This window comes from Etheostoma spectabile, chromosome 8, assembly GCF_008692095.1.
Source record: "Etheostoma spectabile isolate EspeVRDwgs_2016 chromosome 8, UIUC_Espe_1.0, whole genome shotgun sequence".
Classification (NCBI taxonomy): domain Eukaryota; kingdom Metazoa; phylum Chordata; class Actinopteri; order Perciformes; family Percidae; genus Etheostoma; species Etheostoma spectabile.
The window spans coordinates 27,881,924-27,899,519 of NC_045740.1; the positions used below are offsets into that span (position 1 = coordinate 27,881,924).

The 17,596-nt window shown below is 42.6% G+C and overlaps 1 protein-coding gene and 1 long non-coding RNA gene across 4 annotated transcripts in view; both read left to right on the forward strand.

The window, feature by feature from the left end:
- The window catches only part of tspan9a (tetraspanin 9a), a 197,761-nt gene extending 189,709 nt beyond the window's left edge, over positions 1–8,052 (forward strand). For all 3 annotated transcript variants that reach the window (XM_032524031.1, XM_032524032.1, XM_032524030.1), the window contains 4 exons: positions 2,547–2,648; positions 2,942–3,073; positions 4,215–4,298; positions 7,519–8,052. In XM_032524031.1, coding sequence (XP_032379922.1) covers positions 2,547–2,648; positions 2,942–3,073; positions 4,215–4,298; positions 7,519–7,590 — 390 coding nt within the window. In that variant the 3' untranslated portion in view covers positions 7,591–8,052. The remainder of the gene's footprint in view (positions 1–2,546; positions 2,649–2,941; positions 3,074–4,214; positions 4,299–7,518) is intronic.
- A 2,265-nt stretch (positions 8,053–10,317) lies between these two features.
- Positions 10,318–13,546, forward strand: LOC116694333 (uncharacterized). The gene is made up of 3 exons (XR_004333111.1): positions 10,318–10,328; positions 10,624–10,625; positions 12,264–13,546. It is a non-coding gene; the product is annotated as an uncharacterized LOC116694333 (long non-coding RNA).
- Positions 13,547–17,596: the final 4,050 nt, after the last annotated feature.

The following is a 17,596-nucleotide window of genomic DNA, read 5'->3' on the forward strand; positions in this document are numbered from 1 at the left end:
TGCTCTCTAGTGACTGCGTTAGCGTGAGGAGTCAGTAATGAGCGAGCAACAGCATCACACGTAGCCTAGATGGAGGGGAGATGATAGAGGATAGAAACAAAGTACGAGTCAAAGACTGATGATGTTGCTCTTCATCTCAATTTCCTGCACAAGGATAGACATGGTAGGGCCTGCAGCCCGAGGTGCAATACACAGATACGCCGCTCTGCATCAGCCAAGTTACCGCGCGAGGGAGAAAAATGGGATTTAAAATGATACTAATCTCATTTCAAAGGTTTTAGAGGATGTTTTAAATGGGTTTTTGCATGATTAATGATTGCGAAAACATTTTATTGCCAGGGAAACTTCCATTGCTCTGTAAGAAATCTGGTAGACTTTTATGTTTGATTCAGCAAATACTGTTCTTCTGCCTTTCAACCGTGTACAGTCAATGCTTTCAGCTGGGAAAACAGTAGAGTCATTTTTCCTCCCACCATGAATTGCTGAGCCACTTTTTCTATAGAATCAAGCGACGTTAAAATGGAATATATTTTTTTTATAAACACAGGCTAGACATTATCTATCATTCTGCTTCTATTTATTATTTTTTTACTCTGGGATTTACTAAGCGGCCTCCAAACAATGTCTAGCTGAACACCAGTCCTCGCTCTGAGTTAAGAAATGGCTGAAAGGATCTCTTATTGTGTGTGATTTTTGTTTTTCTCCCGGGGCACAGTCTGAAGGCTTAAGCTTTAACTATTAAAGCAAGTGCATTCCTTGTGTTGTGATATTATATATAACTTGTACTGTCTGTGAAGATGTACAGCATGGTTCTGGCAGTGCATGTCATTTTTCCAGTAATAATTACGCTATATCTGAAGCGCCTCTCAATCTGTCCTGGCAGTTAGCAAATCCCCACGGGCAAAACGAAACTGCAGCTCTGATTTTGTGTCTCATTAACACATCCAATGAGATATTAATCTCCATCAGACATGGCACGACTCTGAGCATATTGTTGGGGTTCAGTCAAGAGGAAAATGATTTGCTCGCTCTGCTGAAGGGCATGTTGAAGCTGTGTGTGTGCGTCAAAAGTCCAAGTTGCTGTAGCAGGGTTATTTTTAGATGGTAAGAAAAAAACAGTTACCTGGTTTGTTGGTATCTACCGAGCCCTGGAGGTGACAGAGGGGAAAAAATAAATCAAAAAAATAAGTAAAATAAAACATATACTGTGGACAAACCCTTTTGCTCGACTTTGTTTTGTGAGATATGGAGTTTTATTTGCGATATCTCAAGTTTCATTTGGGAGATCTCGCAAATCTTGCAAAGTAGCGGGCTAGCTAGTATCTAGCTAGTAGCACAATAAAATGATTGCATCTCCTTGGTTGTACATCCATCTTATCTTTTCATAAGCATTACTAATTAATACATGCCAAAGTGAAGTGTTATAATGAACATTGTCGTTGACTGCAAGCTAACCTTTAGTAGCTAGCGCTAGTTTGTGTTATAGTAGCAACACACTCGTTCATGAGCTTCTCTCTAGTGTCTCTTGCAAGTATAGTTTGTTCTCTTAATACATCCGGGGTATAGGTACGTGGCGAACTCATGAACTCCAATTCATTGTATAAAATATTCACTTCCTGATTGTTTACATGCTTATCTAAATAAATGATGGCTGTATTTAGAGAACCAAGGAGATGTAATCATTATATCGTGCTACTAGCTAGCTACGTGTTAGTGCTAGCTACAAGGTTAGCCTGCAGTCATCAACAGTCAAAGTCAATTATTAAACTTCACGTTGACATGTATAAATTAGTAATGCTTATCAGAATATACAATGGGTGTGTTTGAACAACCAAGGAGATGTTATCATTATTTCGTGCTACTAGCTAACTACATTATTCTCATTGTTTGTTGGATTTGCGAGATCTCACAAATGAAACTCAAGATATTGCAAATAAAACGCGATATCTCAGGTGCCCAAAAAGCTCAGTTGGTAGAGCGGACGCCCGTTTATAGAGGTTTACTCCTCATTGCATGGGTCTGACTCCGACCTGCAGCCCTTTGCTTCATGTCATTCCCCCTCTCTCTCTTCTCTTTCCTGTCTTCAGGTGTCCTGTCAAATAAAGGCCTAAAATACCCAAAGAACAATCTTAAAAAAAACTCAATATCTTGCTTAATAAAGTTGAGATTTCGCTAATGAACTAAAAATATTGCAAATACAACTCAAGATCTCTAAAGCGTTAGTCCCCAGTCGGCCTACTTTTTTTTTTACTTCCCTCTATGTCACCTCCAGGGCTCCGTAGGTATCCACTGGTATTTTCTGTCTTTACATTCTAGTAAATTCTGCGCCAGCTTCACTTTTTATCATGAATAGTCAGTTCCCATAAAAGTAATACACAATCAATAATACACAATCTGCGAGAACAAAAAAAAAAAAGACATCGACAGTAAATGCACCCTCCTTACAAACACTTCAGCTGCCTGCTCCATTATAAAGACAATACACAACCGACCCCTTTAGACAAAAGATCTCTAACCAAAACCGCTGTTTTCTTTTTCCTCTCCAGGTGAGTGAGAACGCCAAGCAGGATCTCAAGGACGGACTGGCTCTCTACAACTCAGAAAACAACATAGGCCTGCGAAATGCCTGGAACATCATCCAGGCCGAGGTAGGCAGACCTCACACAGAAACATTAGCATGAATTTTCACTCACTATAAGTGATACATAATTGCAAAGTTTTACTGAAATATTCCAGCTAATGTATTTCCTGGCTTGGCTGTGGCTTTGATGCAGTATTAAAATTCAAAACTAGCTGTTGAAGAACACTTCATTCCATTACTGGAGTCCTCTAAAGAAAAAGGACTAATTACAATACTTGTTACATTAAAGTTACTTTGAGGTAGGTCCCCCTGAGGAAGCTTTAACTAATGTGTGTGTGTGTGTGTGTGTTGCATTCTCAGTGGAAGTGCTGTGGCGTGATAGCATACACCGACTGGCATGAAGCCCTGCAGGAGAAGATGGTACCTGACCGCTGCTGTCAGGAGCATTACCAGAACTGTGGCCATAACTCCACAAACATGTTCTGGAACAGGGTGAGTTCACACTGGCTGGATTGTAAATGCAAACGTGTTTTTTTGTATACATACAATGTACGATATAACAAAGGAAGGATTAAGTGGCAGACTGGATTCAGGGACCGAGCCAGTCACAGGGCCCCTGAGCTGTGTAAAGTGACTGTCAACGTTTCTTGATGGAAAGTCCAAAGTCAGAGACTCAAGCTGACTACACAGATGACTACAAAGTGACTTAAAAACAAGCACAAAGACACAAAAATGACCACAAAGAGACTCAGAACCACCACAAAGAGAAACAAAATGACTACTGAGACCAAAAACAACCACAAAGAGTTGTTTGGTCTCCATCTCTCTCTCAACACACAGAATTTTCAGGAGACATGCAAATCATAATTAGTATTGTATTATTTAACTTTTAGGTCCATTTGGTTTATATGGATTTTTCAACAACCCAGTGTTTCCATCTTATTGCTGAATTCTAATCACGCTTTAAGATCACGATTTGTTTCCATTATGCATGAGACAACAGCCCTTTTTTTTTTTTTTTCAAAAAGCTTGCAGCACAATGGTCGCCAATCTCCCCCCATTACAAGTCTAATCTGCTATTGGTCTGGCATGTGCTTTGTTAGCAGGTCCAAAGTAGGGGATTAAAAACTGTAATATAATTGCCAAAATGTGAACAGGCAGACACTGAGCTGGCCCATTGGGAGAGCACAGCATTCAAAGCTTGTGTGTAATCCTGCCCAGAGGAGATGGCCACACACTATATAGTCTAAATCTAACATGCTGCCTCATCACCCACACTCAAAAACGGGCTCCACTTTACAGTTGAAACAACCATAAATCCGTCACCTCTAGTAGTGACCTGTGAATGAACCCAGGTGGGAATACATTTAAGTGCATACGTCCGCCCAAATGGCCCATAAGTCTGCATTCAAAAATTCATCGCTCATGGGTTATTCACTTGTTTTAACACTTCACCTGGTAGTTCATTCATCCAAGGGTATATCCCATATGCATTTGCGGAATAGCGTGAACTGGATGGTTGGGTTTTTCTAGGTGACTTAACCGGCTGCATGTGGAGGGTCATGAATCCTCTGCTATACTCGAAGTGTGCATTTCTTTTGGGGTGTCCTTACAAGCTTTTGTTCCATTTTAGGGCTGCTTCGAGAAAGTGGAGGAATGGCTGGATGACAACAAGCACCTGCTGGGAACCATCGGCATGGTCATCTTGGTAGTGCAGGTAGGAGGCTTACATTGTTCTTCTTCTACCTTTTTGCTGTTTATTTCCTTCCTGTTTCTTCTTCTTGCTTTGTGTCTGGGTGTATTTGTTTGTGTCTGCCTGTCTGGCAACATGTGTTAAAAAAAAGAAAAAAAAAGTGTGCATCCAGTGGCCTCAGTGCCACCATCTACTGAGCAAGTAATGAGGCCTGTGTTAAGTGGGCGTTCTGGGCACCCACACATCCTGAAATATTGAAGTCACTGTCTTCTGCACCCTGATCCTGTCTGGGAGACTCAAAGCCACATGGCTGTGTGCCAAGCAGGCTGTAGTCATGAATAAGGAGCCGTCAGCAGATCGGACAGCGGAGATACTTATTATGGAGGAGCAGGTATATAAGATTAAAGGCACAGTAGGGAAGGGTGATAGATATTCCTCCTCAGATACCGTTTCACTTTACGTCCTTAAATCTGCTTTACATCTATCCCCTCTTTGTACAGTGAGCTCTCACTGTAGTCGCAGTACATTTTCAACTTACTTGGAGGTTGGGAGCTAAAAGTGTCTGCAGACTGAACAAAGCAAAGTGCACTTTCCCTCGCGTTTGCACAAATTTGACTGCTCGAGTGTTTTGCGGTTCATGCTTATTTGGGAGTATTTTCCTTAGTTTGCACTGCCATGAGCAAATCTTTTCAAACCCACTCGACTTTGTCTAAAACTCACATTGCGTTCAGTCTGAACACACCTTAAAAGTTCTGTGCCCGGATCTGTACTACACTTATTACTGGGGTCCTTCTTTTCAATGACTTTTTTCGACATACATACTATGACTTTTTAGATTTTTTTTGACATGCTATACTATACTATATTATACTATCCTATCACTTTTTTCAATATTTTCGATGACTTTTGATTGAAATAGTATACTATGACTTTTTACAACATACTATACCATGACTTTTTCATCACTTTTTTTTTTAGCATGCTATAATTTGACTTTTTATCACTTTTTTGACATATTTTATATTATGACTTTTATTTTTTAATTTAAAATATACTACTTTTGTTTAATACATTTCACTGAAGTTCATACTGATTCTAACACTCCCGCTTTTCCAATCATTCCCACTACTCAGCATTCACAAGCATTTTCCCCAGGAAACGCACTTTCCAGTTTATGTTTGTTTCACATATTAATTTGAGAACGTTACAGTCTCGACATTCCACACTTGCCGGATGTTTTCGTCTCATGCTTCATGCACGTCATGAGTCATTTGAGTCTGTTTTCACTGCTCTTCTGTGTCACGTTTTGATTTTATTTACATAGAATAGAATGCCTTTAATTGTCATTATACACATGCACAACAAGATTGAAATACATCAGCTTTTCCACATTGGTAAAAGTTTTCATGACATTTTTTTAATTTTCCACACACTTTGGGACAGCTTACGGGGCGGCTGTGGCTCAGTGGTTGAGCGGGTTCCTGCCTCTCGCAAGGTTGGTGGTTCAATCCCTGGCCCTGCAGTCCCAAATTGAATTGTCCATGGGCTAGACACTGAACCCTGAGTTGCCCCAGATGCTGTGCCATCGATGTGTGAGTGTTCATCTGATGAACGGCAGCCTCAGCCACAGCGTGTGAATGATTCCTGTACTATGTAAAAGCTTTGAGAAAACGGTAAGACTAGAAAATCAGAAAAATGTATGCTTATCATCCCTGGCACTCAGATTTTTTCCTTTTCACTCATACCCTCACGCTTTAGTTTGCTAATCCATGAATCCGTTCAGTCAGAGAAAGTTGGCCTCGCTATAAAATCTCTGTGACACTCGACACTTAGAAAAAAGTCGACACTTAGAAAATTTTGATCCCTCACATTTCAAAGAAACTTAGGGAAAAATGGTGTTCGGCCTTCTGTTAAAGTTCACGGCCGCACTGTGAGAAAATCAGCATTATATACAGTATATATAGTATATCGGGCAACTTTAGATCACTATGTATTCATGGTAAGATCCCACTCTTCTTCCATGCTCACATGCATTGGAACACAGTGACTCTCTTCTCTCTTCCTGACACTATCTCTTCCCTGTTTGTTCATTCTTCAGCAAACACCAACTCACTCACAGTATGCGCATACACAACAGCGTCTGGAGCCGAATTAAACCCCACACAACCACACCAACTCGGCATTATTTTTACTGATCGCTCGCCCTCTCGCTCCTCATACTGAGTCAGGTAAGAGGCGAATACAGACCTCGAGCTGTCAGATTAGCAGCCCCGAAGGCAAGTTGGAGGGCAGGACGGTGGTGAGCATCATGAAAAGCGGATGCCGCACAAGTCTGCGATGTTACATAACAGCCAGAGGTGCAGATAACTAGCGTATTAATGATTCAGACTAGAGGCATACGTATATCACAGACTTAAGCAAAAGACTATGTGTATAACTCCATCCACAACGGTTTCAGAAATCTCAGCCGTGTTTATATATTCTTAAGCAGGGGCAGATGACGGAGTTCTGAAGAGTCCCGCAGGAGCGACTGTCATGCCGTCTGACTCAGACTGAATGAAGCAGACAGCAAAATGCTCTGTGAATGTCAGAGCTGCGCAGATGAGCCATGTAAATAATTGTGTTGGTTTTTCATTGGGCCTCCCAACTTCATCTTAGCTTGGATGTTTACCTCAAACGGCACTTGATGTTTTGAGTGACAGCGGCGGTTGCATTTGACTGAAACTAAAGGGAGAGGATCAGCAGCTCTCCCTGGCTAATCACATCCCGTAGGAATCCCAAGTGGAGGCTGTTTGCAGGAAGTCCATGTTGCCTTTTTTTTTTAGTAAAGACTATGCACCATAGTACTTTGCCATTTCTCTGCCATCCAAACTTTGCCAGATAATGGTTTTAGGATCAGACTTGTGACTGTGTTTGATGTAGAAGTATCAGGGGTAATGGAAACTTCAAAGAGATAGCTGGCTACTTTGATTCAGTGGCATCGCAATTTACTTCATTGACTTAATACTTGTGCACGCTGTACATTTTCGTTTCCATCACGGAGATCCCAAGCCGTCTGAGAAAAGGAGAGGGGGAAAAAACGAAAATGTGCTCGTGCTTCGCCGCATGATTTACAGTGCATCAAAACTCATCGCGGCCGAAGGCATCAACATCCAAAAAGGACACACAGAGACACACATACGTCACACACAGACGCACATAAACGTGCGGACACAAATTCACTGTCTCCTCCTCTCCTCCACAGCTCCTGGGCATGGCGTTCTCCATGACGCTGTTCCACCACATCCACAGAACGGGGAAGAAGTATGACGCTTAGACTTGGGGATGGAGGCACCCAACTGAGAGGAGCTGCACTGCTTGACGGCATAAGACTTGGATTGAAACACCCCGGCTTCCCCCCCCCCCATTGTTTGCCCCTTCCCAGACCTTCTGTACAGATTCCAGTGCTCCCTGCTCTCTCCTCTCACCACTCATTTTGCCAAAGAGTTTTAACACAACTGGAAAAGAAGAGACATCAACTTTTGGCAAGGAAGTGAACCCCATTGGTTGTCAATCCTCTCAAGTACATTTCTATTTTTATTTTGTTCTCTTTTTTTTTGCTTGGACTAACAATTTGCTGGAAGGACGGACTTTGAGACAATGAACCCCCCCCCACTGCGAGGCAAAGAGGACATATGAAACTGATGATACCCTCCACCTCTTGTGGAGCTTCTTTTCCTCATTGATTTAAGTCAAGCTCCCTTTTTCACCTGTAAATGAAAGAAGTTCCAACATGGCATGCTAGTTTTCTACTCTACTTTTACCTTTGTTGTCAAAAATGTCTAACACCTTCATTTTTCTTTTCTTATTTCTTGATATGTCATCAACGCGAATGTGGTATAGATCAGTGCAATGAGCTCTCAGCTGTGTTTGTATGTGTGTGTGTGTGTGTGTGTGGAGGGGGGATTTGATGTGACGCTGCCGTGGTGGGGCACATTCATATGGATATGATGTTTAATGTAATACATGATTCATATTTTTTTTAATTCAGCAATAGAGGTAAAGGATGCGTGATGGAGGATCGTCGTGTAACTTGTCAGAAGATTTATTTTACACCGAATTCTGCAACATCCTCTGAATAATAAATTAGAATGCACATATCTGCCTGTGAACACACACACACACACACACACACCAGCAGTATTCCCATCCCTATGAGACAATACAAATGGTGTAAAATGGCTGTTTATTAGGGCTCCACCAGGACTGTCAAGTGAAGAGATCTGAGAGATGTAGTTCCCCTTCGAGAATACAGTGTGTGTGCGTGTGTGTGTGTGTGGCTTTGCGGGTGTGTTTTATCACATTGTCCAAGCTGCAGAAGGAAAGAAAAAACACTGCATACTGTAGAAACATGGAGCAAAGCAAGGGCACAAGGGGCAAAAACAGAACACATGTCTCCCTGCTACCATCCATTGTGTTAGCGTAGGCGGCTAGAGACCTGCTCTCCTATATTCTTGAGATCTCATCCATTCGCACTGCCCTCCTTACTCTTCCTCACTGTGGCAGTCAACTCCTCCCTGCCTCCATTTTTCTTTTTTTTCACCCCAATTTTCTTCCCACATGTAAGAAAGCAATGAGCTTTATGCTCCGTACGTGCACACAATATCTCTCTGCTGACATTCCTGCTCGTCACATGGTTTGCGACTTGGTTGCACTGGCTTTATGTAAGCTTCCTTTTCCTTTTCAGCCACAGTGGAGGGGGGGGGGAGTGTAGGAGGATAAAAGCAGAGACAGATAGGTATGGCAACATGCCCTAAAGTATAGGACATGTCTGTTTACTGCTGATTCACTGCAGGAGGCATCAGCCTGCATCCTTACGATGGAAAATACTGCATCTGCTGTGGCGACTTAAAGAAAATGTCCTCCAGCGTGTCTGCTCTCGGATTCGACATTTCTGCGAGCATGTGAGTGGCAGCAGTGTAAAATATATACTAAAAACATGTACTCGACAAAGTAAACGGAATACAACCTTTCAACAACAGGGCAAGAAACAAGCGGTCAGCTGATCAGACAGGTTAAGGATAGTTAACTGTTCGCATTTGTTTTCTCTTCCAAATAATTTTGGCTATTGTGGGAAACCCATATGATCATGTTCCTTCGTAGATAATCAGAATGAACAGGCCTCCCGGTAGGAAAAGCACTGGTGTAAATAATGAAATGAATTATGGCAGGATTCCATTTAGCTGCTTTGATTTCAGATTCCTGGTATCGTGCGAGGAGGCATCATCATTGGGGTAAAAGGCTCAATAGCTGGCACTTGATCATAGAACATGGGGATGATTGATTCGTTTCACTGAGGCGTTGGGTCGGAATATACTGTACACACACAAAAAAAAATAAACATGTCACCTCCATTCGAGGATACCCGAAATGTTCCGTCAGGCTGAGCGTACCCAAAGAGCACCTGAGGGGACACCGCCGCTTTATTTTGTAGCGTCAGAGAAAGTGTCCCCAGCCTTCATTTAACAGCCATGGTATTGTACATGCTCTCACCAGCAGCGTTGTAGTCCAGACCACCTAAACCGAGACCAAGTCACCACCAAGACCAGAGTGTATAGAGACCGTGTCAAGACCAAGGCAGGGCGAGACCGAACGTCTTCTCCCGTCTCCCTCACTCACCTTTTGGGAGTGTGTGTGTGTGTGTAAAGGGGGCAGGCACAGCGGGGATTACAGTAACAGTATTTAAAAATTGGATAGGAGACAAGTTATTGGTTGTGTGAAAAAATGACCTATCGCCATGACGATGTGGTCATAGTCGCTGTTCCCTGTGCGGGAGTGTTCAATTACCCTGGCTAATTAGACCCATCTATTAGGAGAATTTTTAAAGGGCACATTTAACATTTGGAATCTCAAATTACTAGACAGTAAGAATAGTGCAGTAAACAGAAAACAGCGGGGAGAAGAGTCTAGAAGAGTCCTAGAACCAGGCTGTGTGTTTCTTTTCCCATCATACTTCCTAGATCACTAGTAGCCTAGCGATAGGAACGATGACCCAAACTATAAAAATAAGACCAAGTTGTAAACTGGAATAATCAGAACAGGTTTGTTTGAAACCGAGTAGAGAAATCACTGAGACCAGGGGCCTCATTTATAAAACCTGTTACACGAGAAAAGGTTGTGTTGTGTTGCAATTTGCGGTTGCAACGTTGCTCGCAAAAGTCGGGATTCATAAAGAATGTCCATGCGTAAAAATGGGCCGTTTTCTGCAACTTTTTGACCATGTGTGCGATGGTGCGCTACGCTCCCAAAGGCTTTGTGGACCGCGGTATAGGGACCTCCGATGGTAACACGGAATATGACATGGATAAAGTAGTCTGGATGCAGAGCACACAGCCTGCATCCAAAACACCTGCGCCACTTAATTACCCTGATGAAGCCAACATGACTCCGTTTTTTTTGGACTTGATGAACCTATCGAGACTATAAATAAATAGCCCTACAGTTCCCGATGGCCAACCAATCAACAGCATGGCAGATTAGGCATTGCTCAAAGATTCAGTAAGAGCACCTTGATCTCGTAATCACTGACTCGTGTTTTTTCCCCTATTTTTCCGTTTCGTGATTGGTCATCAAGGGTTCCTTAACAAGGCTGGAATATTCATTGGTTGATTGATATGGACCTTATTAGGACAAATACGGGACAGCCTTGGGGGGAGCTTGAGGCGCATAAGGTAACTCATGTCTGTATTTATAACGAGAGTCTCTACAGGTGTTAGGAATCCAAATGTTTTTGACTTTTTAGCGCACAAAATCTTTCAGAATTGAATCTACGCAGAGTTTTATAAGTGAGGTCCTTCAAGTGGCTGCGTTCTAAATCGTATCCAAGGTAATCTTCTACAGGAGAGTTTGGATGAAGCCTTGGAACTCAGACTCTGTGCACTGCTGCTACATATGCAAACAAGTGACAAAGCACTAAGATTACCCACTAAGATTCACTCATTAGCATTCTTCCAGTCTGGCAGCCTGTATGCCTCAAGAGTACCACCAGAAGTTATTCTTAACAGGAGGTTGTTTTTTTTATTGGTTGGATGACGACAAGAGACACTTAAAGACGAGGTCCCTGCATCAGGGAGAAACAGATTTGGGGTGAGATGTGCAGCGACCCTGCTGGCTGTGATTCACTGCCTGCCCCCATATGCTACGACTCTTCTTGTTGTGTCCACGGGGGGGGGACATGACAGCTGCTGATGTACAGCGTAAGCATGAGTGGTCACATCTCCACTGCTTGGCTGCCTCTCCACAAACTCTCCACACATCTCTTATTTACCGCCTCGCCCCGAGTCTGCAGACACCCGGCGCTACATACACAGTAGCTGGCGGCACTGACACCGTGGAAATACAGCTGTGGTCTTTACACGCCTGGAAGCAGCTGTGAGGTATATCCTGCACCCGGGAGGGGTTATAGGAGAAATAGCTAGTACAGTATGTAAATCAGACTGCATTGTAACCCTCACTGCAGGCAAGAAATTCCGGAAAAAAAAAACCAGAAATAAATATTTTGTTGTGGTGCTTTGAGTTTAAACGCAGGTGTCACAGAAAATGTGAGACTGGAGAATAGTGGAAATGAATCCAGTGTCTGTCTCCAAATCTAACGTCAAGCTTCATAGAGCCTCTTTGCCCCCGACTGATCTGACTGTGCCGACATTGTGACATTTTCCCCTCCGTCTGAACTCCCCTCCGCCTCTGCCACTGTCACTTAGATTTCACGGTTTTGTCAGAGAAAATGTTCCTTCGTGTTTTTAGAAAGCAGGGATGAACGCCCTTTTAACAAAAGCTGTTTAATGTTATTTTTGTACAATGGTTGTCGCTGTTTTAATGTGTTTTTTTTTTAATACGATATACTGTCTTTCTTGTTGTAGGCCATTTTTTAAAGGCTTTTTATTTTTTTGGCATTCGGGACAGGGGCTCACATTGTCGCTCATTGTGAGAACATGACACAGATTGACACAGAGCATTAGTTTCATAGAGGATTAGTCTTTGCGATGTTCCTCTACAAGGTTCAAAAACGCCTTTCTGTCTTAACATTGCTACAAGCAGTTAAAGCAATTAAGTCAGAATTGAAAGAGAGGGAAAATTTGGCGTATAGCATCAGGTGAAGACGACAAAAGACACACGGTTGTCGCCGTGCTTCTCTGTACTAAGACCTAGTTTAATTTAATTACTGGTATAATCTGCAGTATGTCTTTTAAAACTGCCAGTGTCAGAACCATTATGGATTTCTAGAGCATGATCTATTAGACGACACTGTACAACACCGAGCTCATGTCACTGCAGCATATCAGCCCTGTACGTTAGCCCCCCCCGATGTAAATATGCCCATTTTACAACTGATGTAACTTCCTGTTATGCTTTACCTCTGCCTCTTGTAATCACATTTACACTGACAGTTCAATTGTCCACCAACCCATGCTCGTTTGTGCTCATTTACAGACATCTCTTCCCCCATATGTTATCCATTCGCTAATGTTGGATAGTTGTTCTGCCTCTGTGCAGGAGCAGTGTCAATTTGTATGAATTAGTTTTCTCAAGACATTTTTTTCTGTATATAAATATTTTATTTTTTTGAGGGGGTGTATAAAGTATTCCCTGTTATCCATGGAAGCACTCCCCGTTAAAACCCCAGAGCTGGTAAAGGAAGAATGCACATGCAGTCATTGGGTTTTGGGTTTTTGTCTGCTGTGAAGAATTTTGACACATAGAAGCTATTTTTTATTTTATTTTTTTGCCACCCTCGACATATTATTTCTGTAATCTTCTCCTAATCCTTCCCCCCCCCCCGTGCTACAGCTGAATATCTGAACAGTGGAAATGTATGCTCTGGAAATGGTGTGTTTGATGTTGTGTTCTGCTGGGTGGCACTATCAGATACCCACCAGCCTTGTCCTGTGGAGTTTTCTGCTACATGTGAAAGCACTCTGAATATCTATACTAGGTGGTTCACTACCTTTATTCTCTAAATCAACTATTTTTTAAATAAAGAAAAGAGTGTCACAAAATCCCACGATACCGTACGCTCATTGCCTTTCATGTTTAATGACTCGGTGCTCTTGATGTATTCCCTTTTTGTGTCAATGCCAGTTATTTAGGCAGCATTTAAACAGTGGTTTGATTATTTGGGGGGGTTGGAAGACACAACTTGGCATTCAAAAAATCAAAGTGGAATCACAGCATATCCCATGGTGTATTGAATGACAGAGAGCGCCATTGCCGCCTTTAAAATGGCCTCTTTTTTTTTTTATTTAACAAAACCTAAAGGGATAGTTGTCCCAAAAGACGCTGAGATGTACAAACGGTCCAGTCAAGCAGAGATTTTTTTTTTTTTTTTTTTTTTTTTTTTTAAAGAACAAAAGGGAGATGATTAAAGTGGGAACCATCGGCAATTTGTCTCTCGTTTTTTTCAAGCGTGGAGTGCGCAGCAGAGTATTTTTTCTATGGAGCTTTATCCCTTTTTTAACCTAATTGTTATCAGGCCCATGTGTGATAGTAAGTGGAGTTTATTGTGCCATTCCATCCTGGCTTTTTGTTTTACATCACTGTTCCTTCTATGCAAAAAAGAATATGACCTATTTTAGCCTTTGTACAGATTATTTGTATGAGTACATGTACTGAAATAAAGCAAACAGAATCACCGTGGATCTTTTTTTCCCAATTATCCCTAACAGCATCACCACCCCCCCCCCCCCCCCCCCCCCCCCCCCCCCCCAATCCTCAGCATAACTCATTACATTAACCTGAATTGGAAGGCTTTCATTTGATGAGACTGTTTAGTTTGTCCCCACACAGCATCATTCAGCTTGTTAACCTGCAGTGGAATCGGATCTCTGCCGGTAGTTTCTGCTGCTATCTGTTCTCAATCTGTCGCGTTACCCCGAGTGCACTCGCTGTCTTTTCAACTGCACGCCAGCGAGGCTTTTTAGTCTTTGTTATGGTGTTTTGACATGACTTCACATGCAAAAAACAGCATGACTAATTCTGCTGCGGGCAGGCCTACTGTCGCTTCATAGGGGTTTGTTCTTCTTCAGGACTTCTTTAAACTAGGTAGCGGAACATTTATTAGTAAATGTTCTGTCTGAAGTACAGTAGATTTAAGTTTTTCAATGTTTGTATAAATGTTATTAAAAGGTGCTCAACAGCAATCATCTACTCACTATCTGCTAAATGCCTGTCCCCAGAACACACTGTAAAAAACATCTCCTCACTATCTGCTAGCTGCCTGTCCCCAGAACACAGTAAAAAAACATCTCCTCACTATCTGCTAGCTGCCTGTCCCCTGAACACACTGTAAAAACATCTCCTCACTATCTGCTAGCTGCCTGTCCCCTGAATACACTGTAAAAACATCTACTCACTATCTGCTAGCTGCCTGTCCCCAGAACACAGTAAAAAAACATCTCCTCGCTATCTGCTAGCTGCCTGTCCTTTGAACACACTGTAAAAAACATCTCCTCATTATCTGCTAGCTGCCTGTCCCCTGAACACACTGTAAAAAAACATCTCCTCACTTTCTCCTAGCTGCCTGTCCCCTGAGCACACTGTAAAAAAACGCGGCCTCTGTTGACAGATCAGGGTCTACAAACGGCAACAAAAACAAAATGTGCCCACCAGCATACACAAAGCATACACAAACAGTTTTCCAGCAATCCAACCAATAACCGACAAGAAGGATTTGGGGGTGGGGCTTGGGGGGATTAGTGCGTGGAAGCACGGAAGGGAGGGGGAGGGGACGGGATGAGGCGGACTGGTCTTGTTTTGTTTGAAAATACTTCAAGCGTCAACAAGAAGTAACGTCACCCAACATTGCTTAGAGCACCTTTAAGGTCAAGTTGGGATTTAAAGGTGTTGTTGGACATTTTGGGAAATATGCTTGTTTGCTTTCTTGCAGATAGTTCAACGAGATGATAAATTCCACTCTCATGTCTGTATGATAAATATGAAGCTACGTTTAGCAGCCGGTTAGCTATAAAAACTGGAAACAGGTGGTGAAAAAAATGTCACAGGTGTAGGTGAAAAAAATGTCACCTACAGAAGTTTTCTGATGACTCTGCAGTTGTTGGGTGTATAAGGGATGGACAGGAGGGGGAGTACAGGGCACTGGTGGGTGACTTTGTGGAGTGGTCTGGTAAGAACCACCTGCTGCTGAACGTGGATAAGACCAGAGAGGTGGTGATCGACTTCAGGAGGAAGGGAACGGCTCCGCAGCCCCTATGCATTCTGGGAAGTGACGTGGACATGGTGGAGGATTACAGATACCTGGGTGTCAACATCGACAGCAGGCTGAACTGGAAGGTCAACAGCACTGCTGTACAAGAAGGGGATGAGCAGACTCTATTTCCTGAGGAAGCTGAGATCCTTCAACGTGTGCAGCAGGATGTTGGAGACCTTCTACCAGTCTGTTGTGGCCAGTGCTCTGTTCTCCTCTCTCTGCTGGGCAGCAGCATCGGAGCCAGCGATACAAACAGACTGAACAAACTGATCAGGAAGGCTGGCTCCGTGATCGGCTGCAAACAGGACACATTTGAAGCTGTGGTGGAGAGGAGGTCGCTGAACAAACTGTTATCTATCATGGATAACCCTGACCACCCTCTCCACCCCACACTGGTCCAACAGAGGAGCAGCTTCTCAAAGAGGCTCCGACAGTTTAAATGCCGCACGGACCGCTACAGGAAATCATTCCTACCTCAGACAATAAAACTCTTCAACACGTCATCCCTGGGGGGTAGATGAGACTCTGAGACACACAATACTACAATAAGGGCAACCGGCACGACTGGGTCATATTTACAAAAGCTGCACATTTTTGTTTTGTTTTTTCCCATCTTGTATATACTTAAATATTTGTTCTTACATTCTTATATTTTTATTCTTATATTTTGTTATTATAATTATAATTATTTCATGTATATTGTATGTATGTATATTTTGTGTGCTGCTGTAACACTGTAATTTCCCATTTTTTTGGGATCAATAAATATCTATCTATCTATCTATCTATCTAACTTAGCTCCAACCAAAGATAACAAAATCCACCTATCAACACCTCTAAATCCCACGAATTAACGTGCTTTATTTAGTTTAATAAATCTGTACAAAAAACAGAAAATGTTACTGTGGTTTTATAGGGGGAAATATGTGCCCAATATGTGTGTGGAGACAGATGGGGGGATGACACGCAGCCAGTCAGACTCAAACCCACGGCGGTGCAAAGGACTCACCCTACACGCTCTAACTGGGTGAGCTAGAGGTCGCCCCCAACCACAACTGTATTTATGCTAAGCTAAACCAAACCAGCTGCTGGCAGTAGCTCCATATTTACTCTACAGACATGGAAGTGGTATCAAGCCTGTCATGTAACTGTTGGCCAAAGGCTCAATATGGAGAAGTTTAAGTATTACGTTAAACAATAAAAAAGTTAAAGCAAAACCTCCTGCTGGTTACTGGCATAAATAACAATCAACTGTATCAAAATTTATCTGGAAAGGCAACCGGCTGCGACTTAAGATGTCTACTCTATAGAGGAGAAAAGAGGATGAGGACCTTTTAGTTCCCAACTATAAACATTATTTCTGGTCCTTTGTGTTAAGACCCCTCCTCGCCTGGTTTAATCCAGATGTGTCTGTTTGCTGGCATACCTTAGAGATTACTACGACAGAGCCAATCCATGCTGTTCTTTATGCCAATGTTTCTAAGAAACAGCGCCAGCTACGCTTCTGCCCCATTATCTCTCATCTTATCAAAACTTGGAGATTGGCTGAACCATACTGCCATATAGCTTGTGGCTGGCACACTTTTTCCACATTATTCAATAATAAAGCACTCCTGATTGGTGGGAGGCCAATAACAGCTCCACAATGGGAACAAAGGGGGAGTTCATCGTCTAAATTACATTTTTGTTATCCTTCTCTGACTTACAAAATGCATTCAGTCTACCACACGTCTCCTTTTTCTTTAACCTTCAGTGAAGATCAGCACTTATGCACATACAGTGTTCCCTGGCAGAGGCTGTTGCCCATCCATCCTATCCAGAAGTTATTTACTGTGCAGCCTAAAAACTGTGGTAAGGTATCCAGGCTTTATCAGCTCTTAGTGATATCTGGCCGCTCTGCCCTTCCTGTTGAGAGGATCTGGGCACGCGATTGCCCAGGACTGAGTATCGATCTCAACTGGCATGATGTATGGTCTAATATTCCAAAAGTATCACACAATCTAGACCATCAGAAGATTCACAACAATTTCATTCATAGGACATATCTCACCCCGATGAAAATGCACCACATGAAAATAAT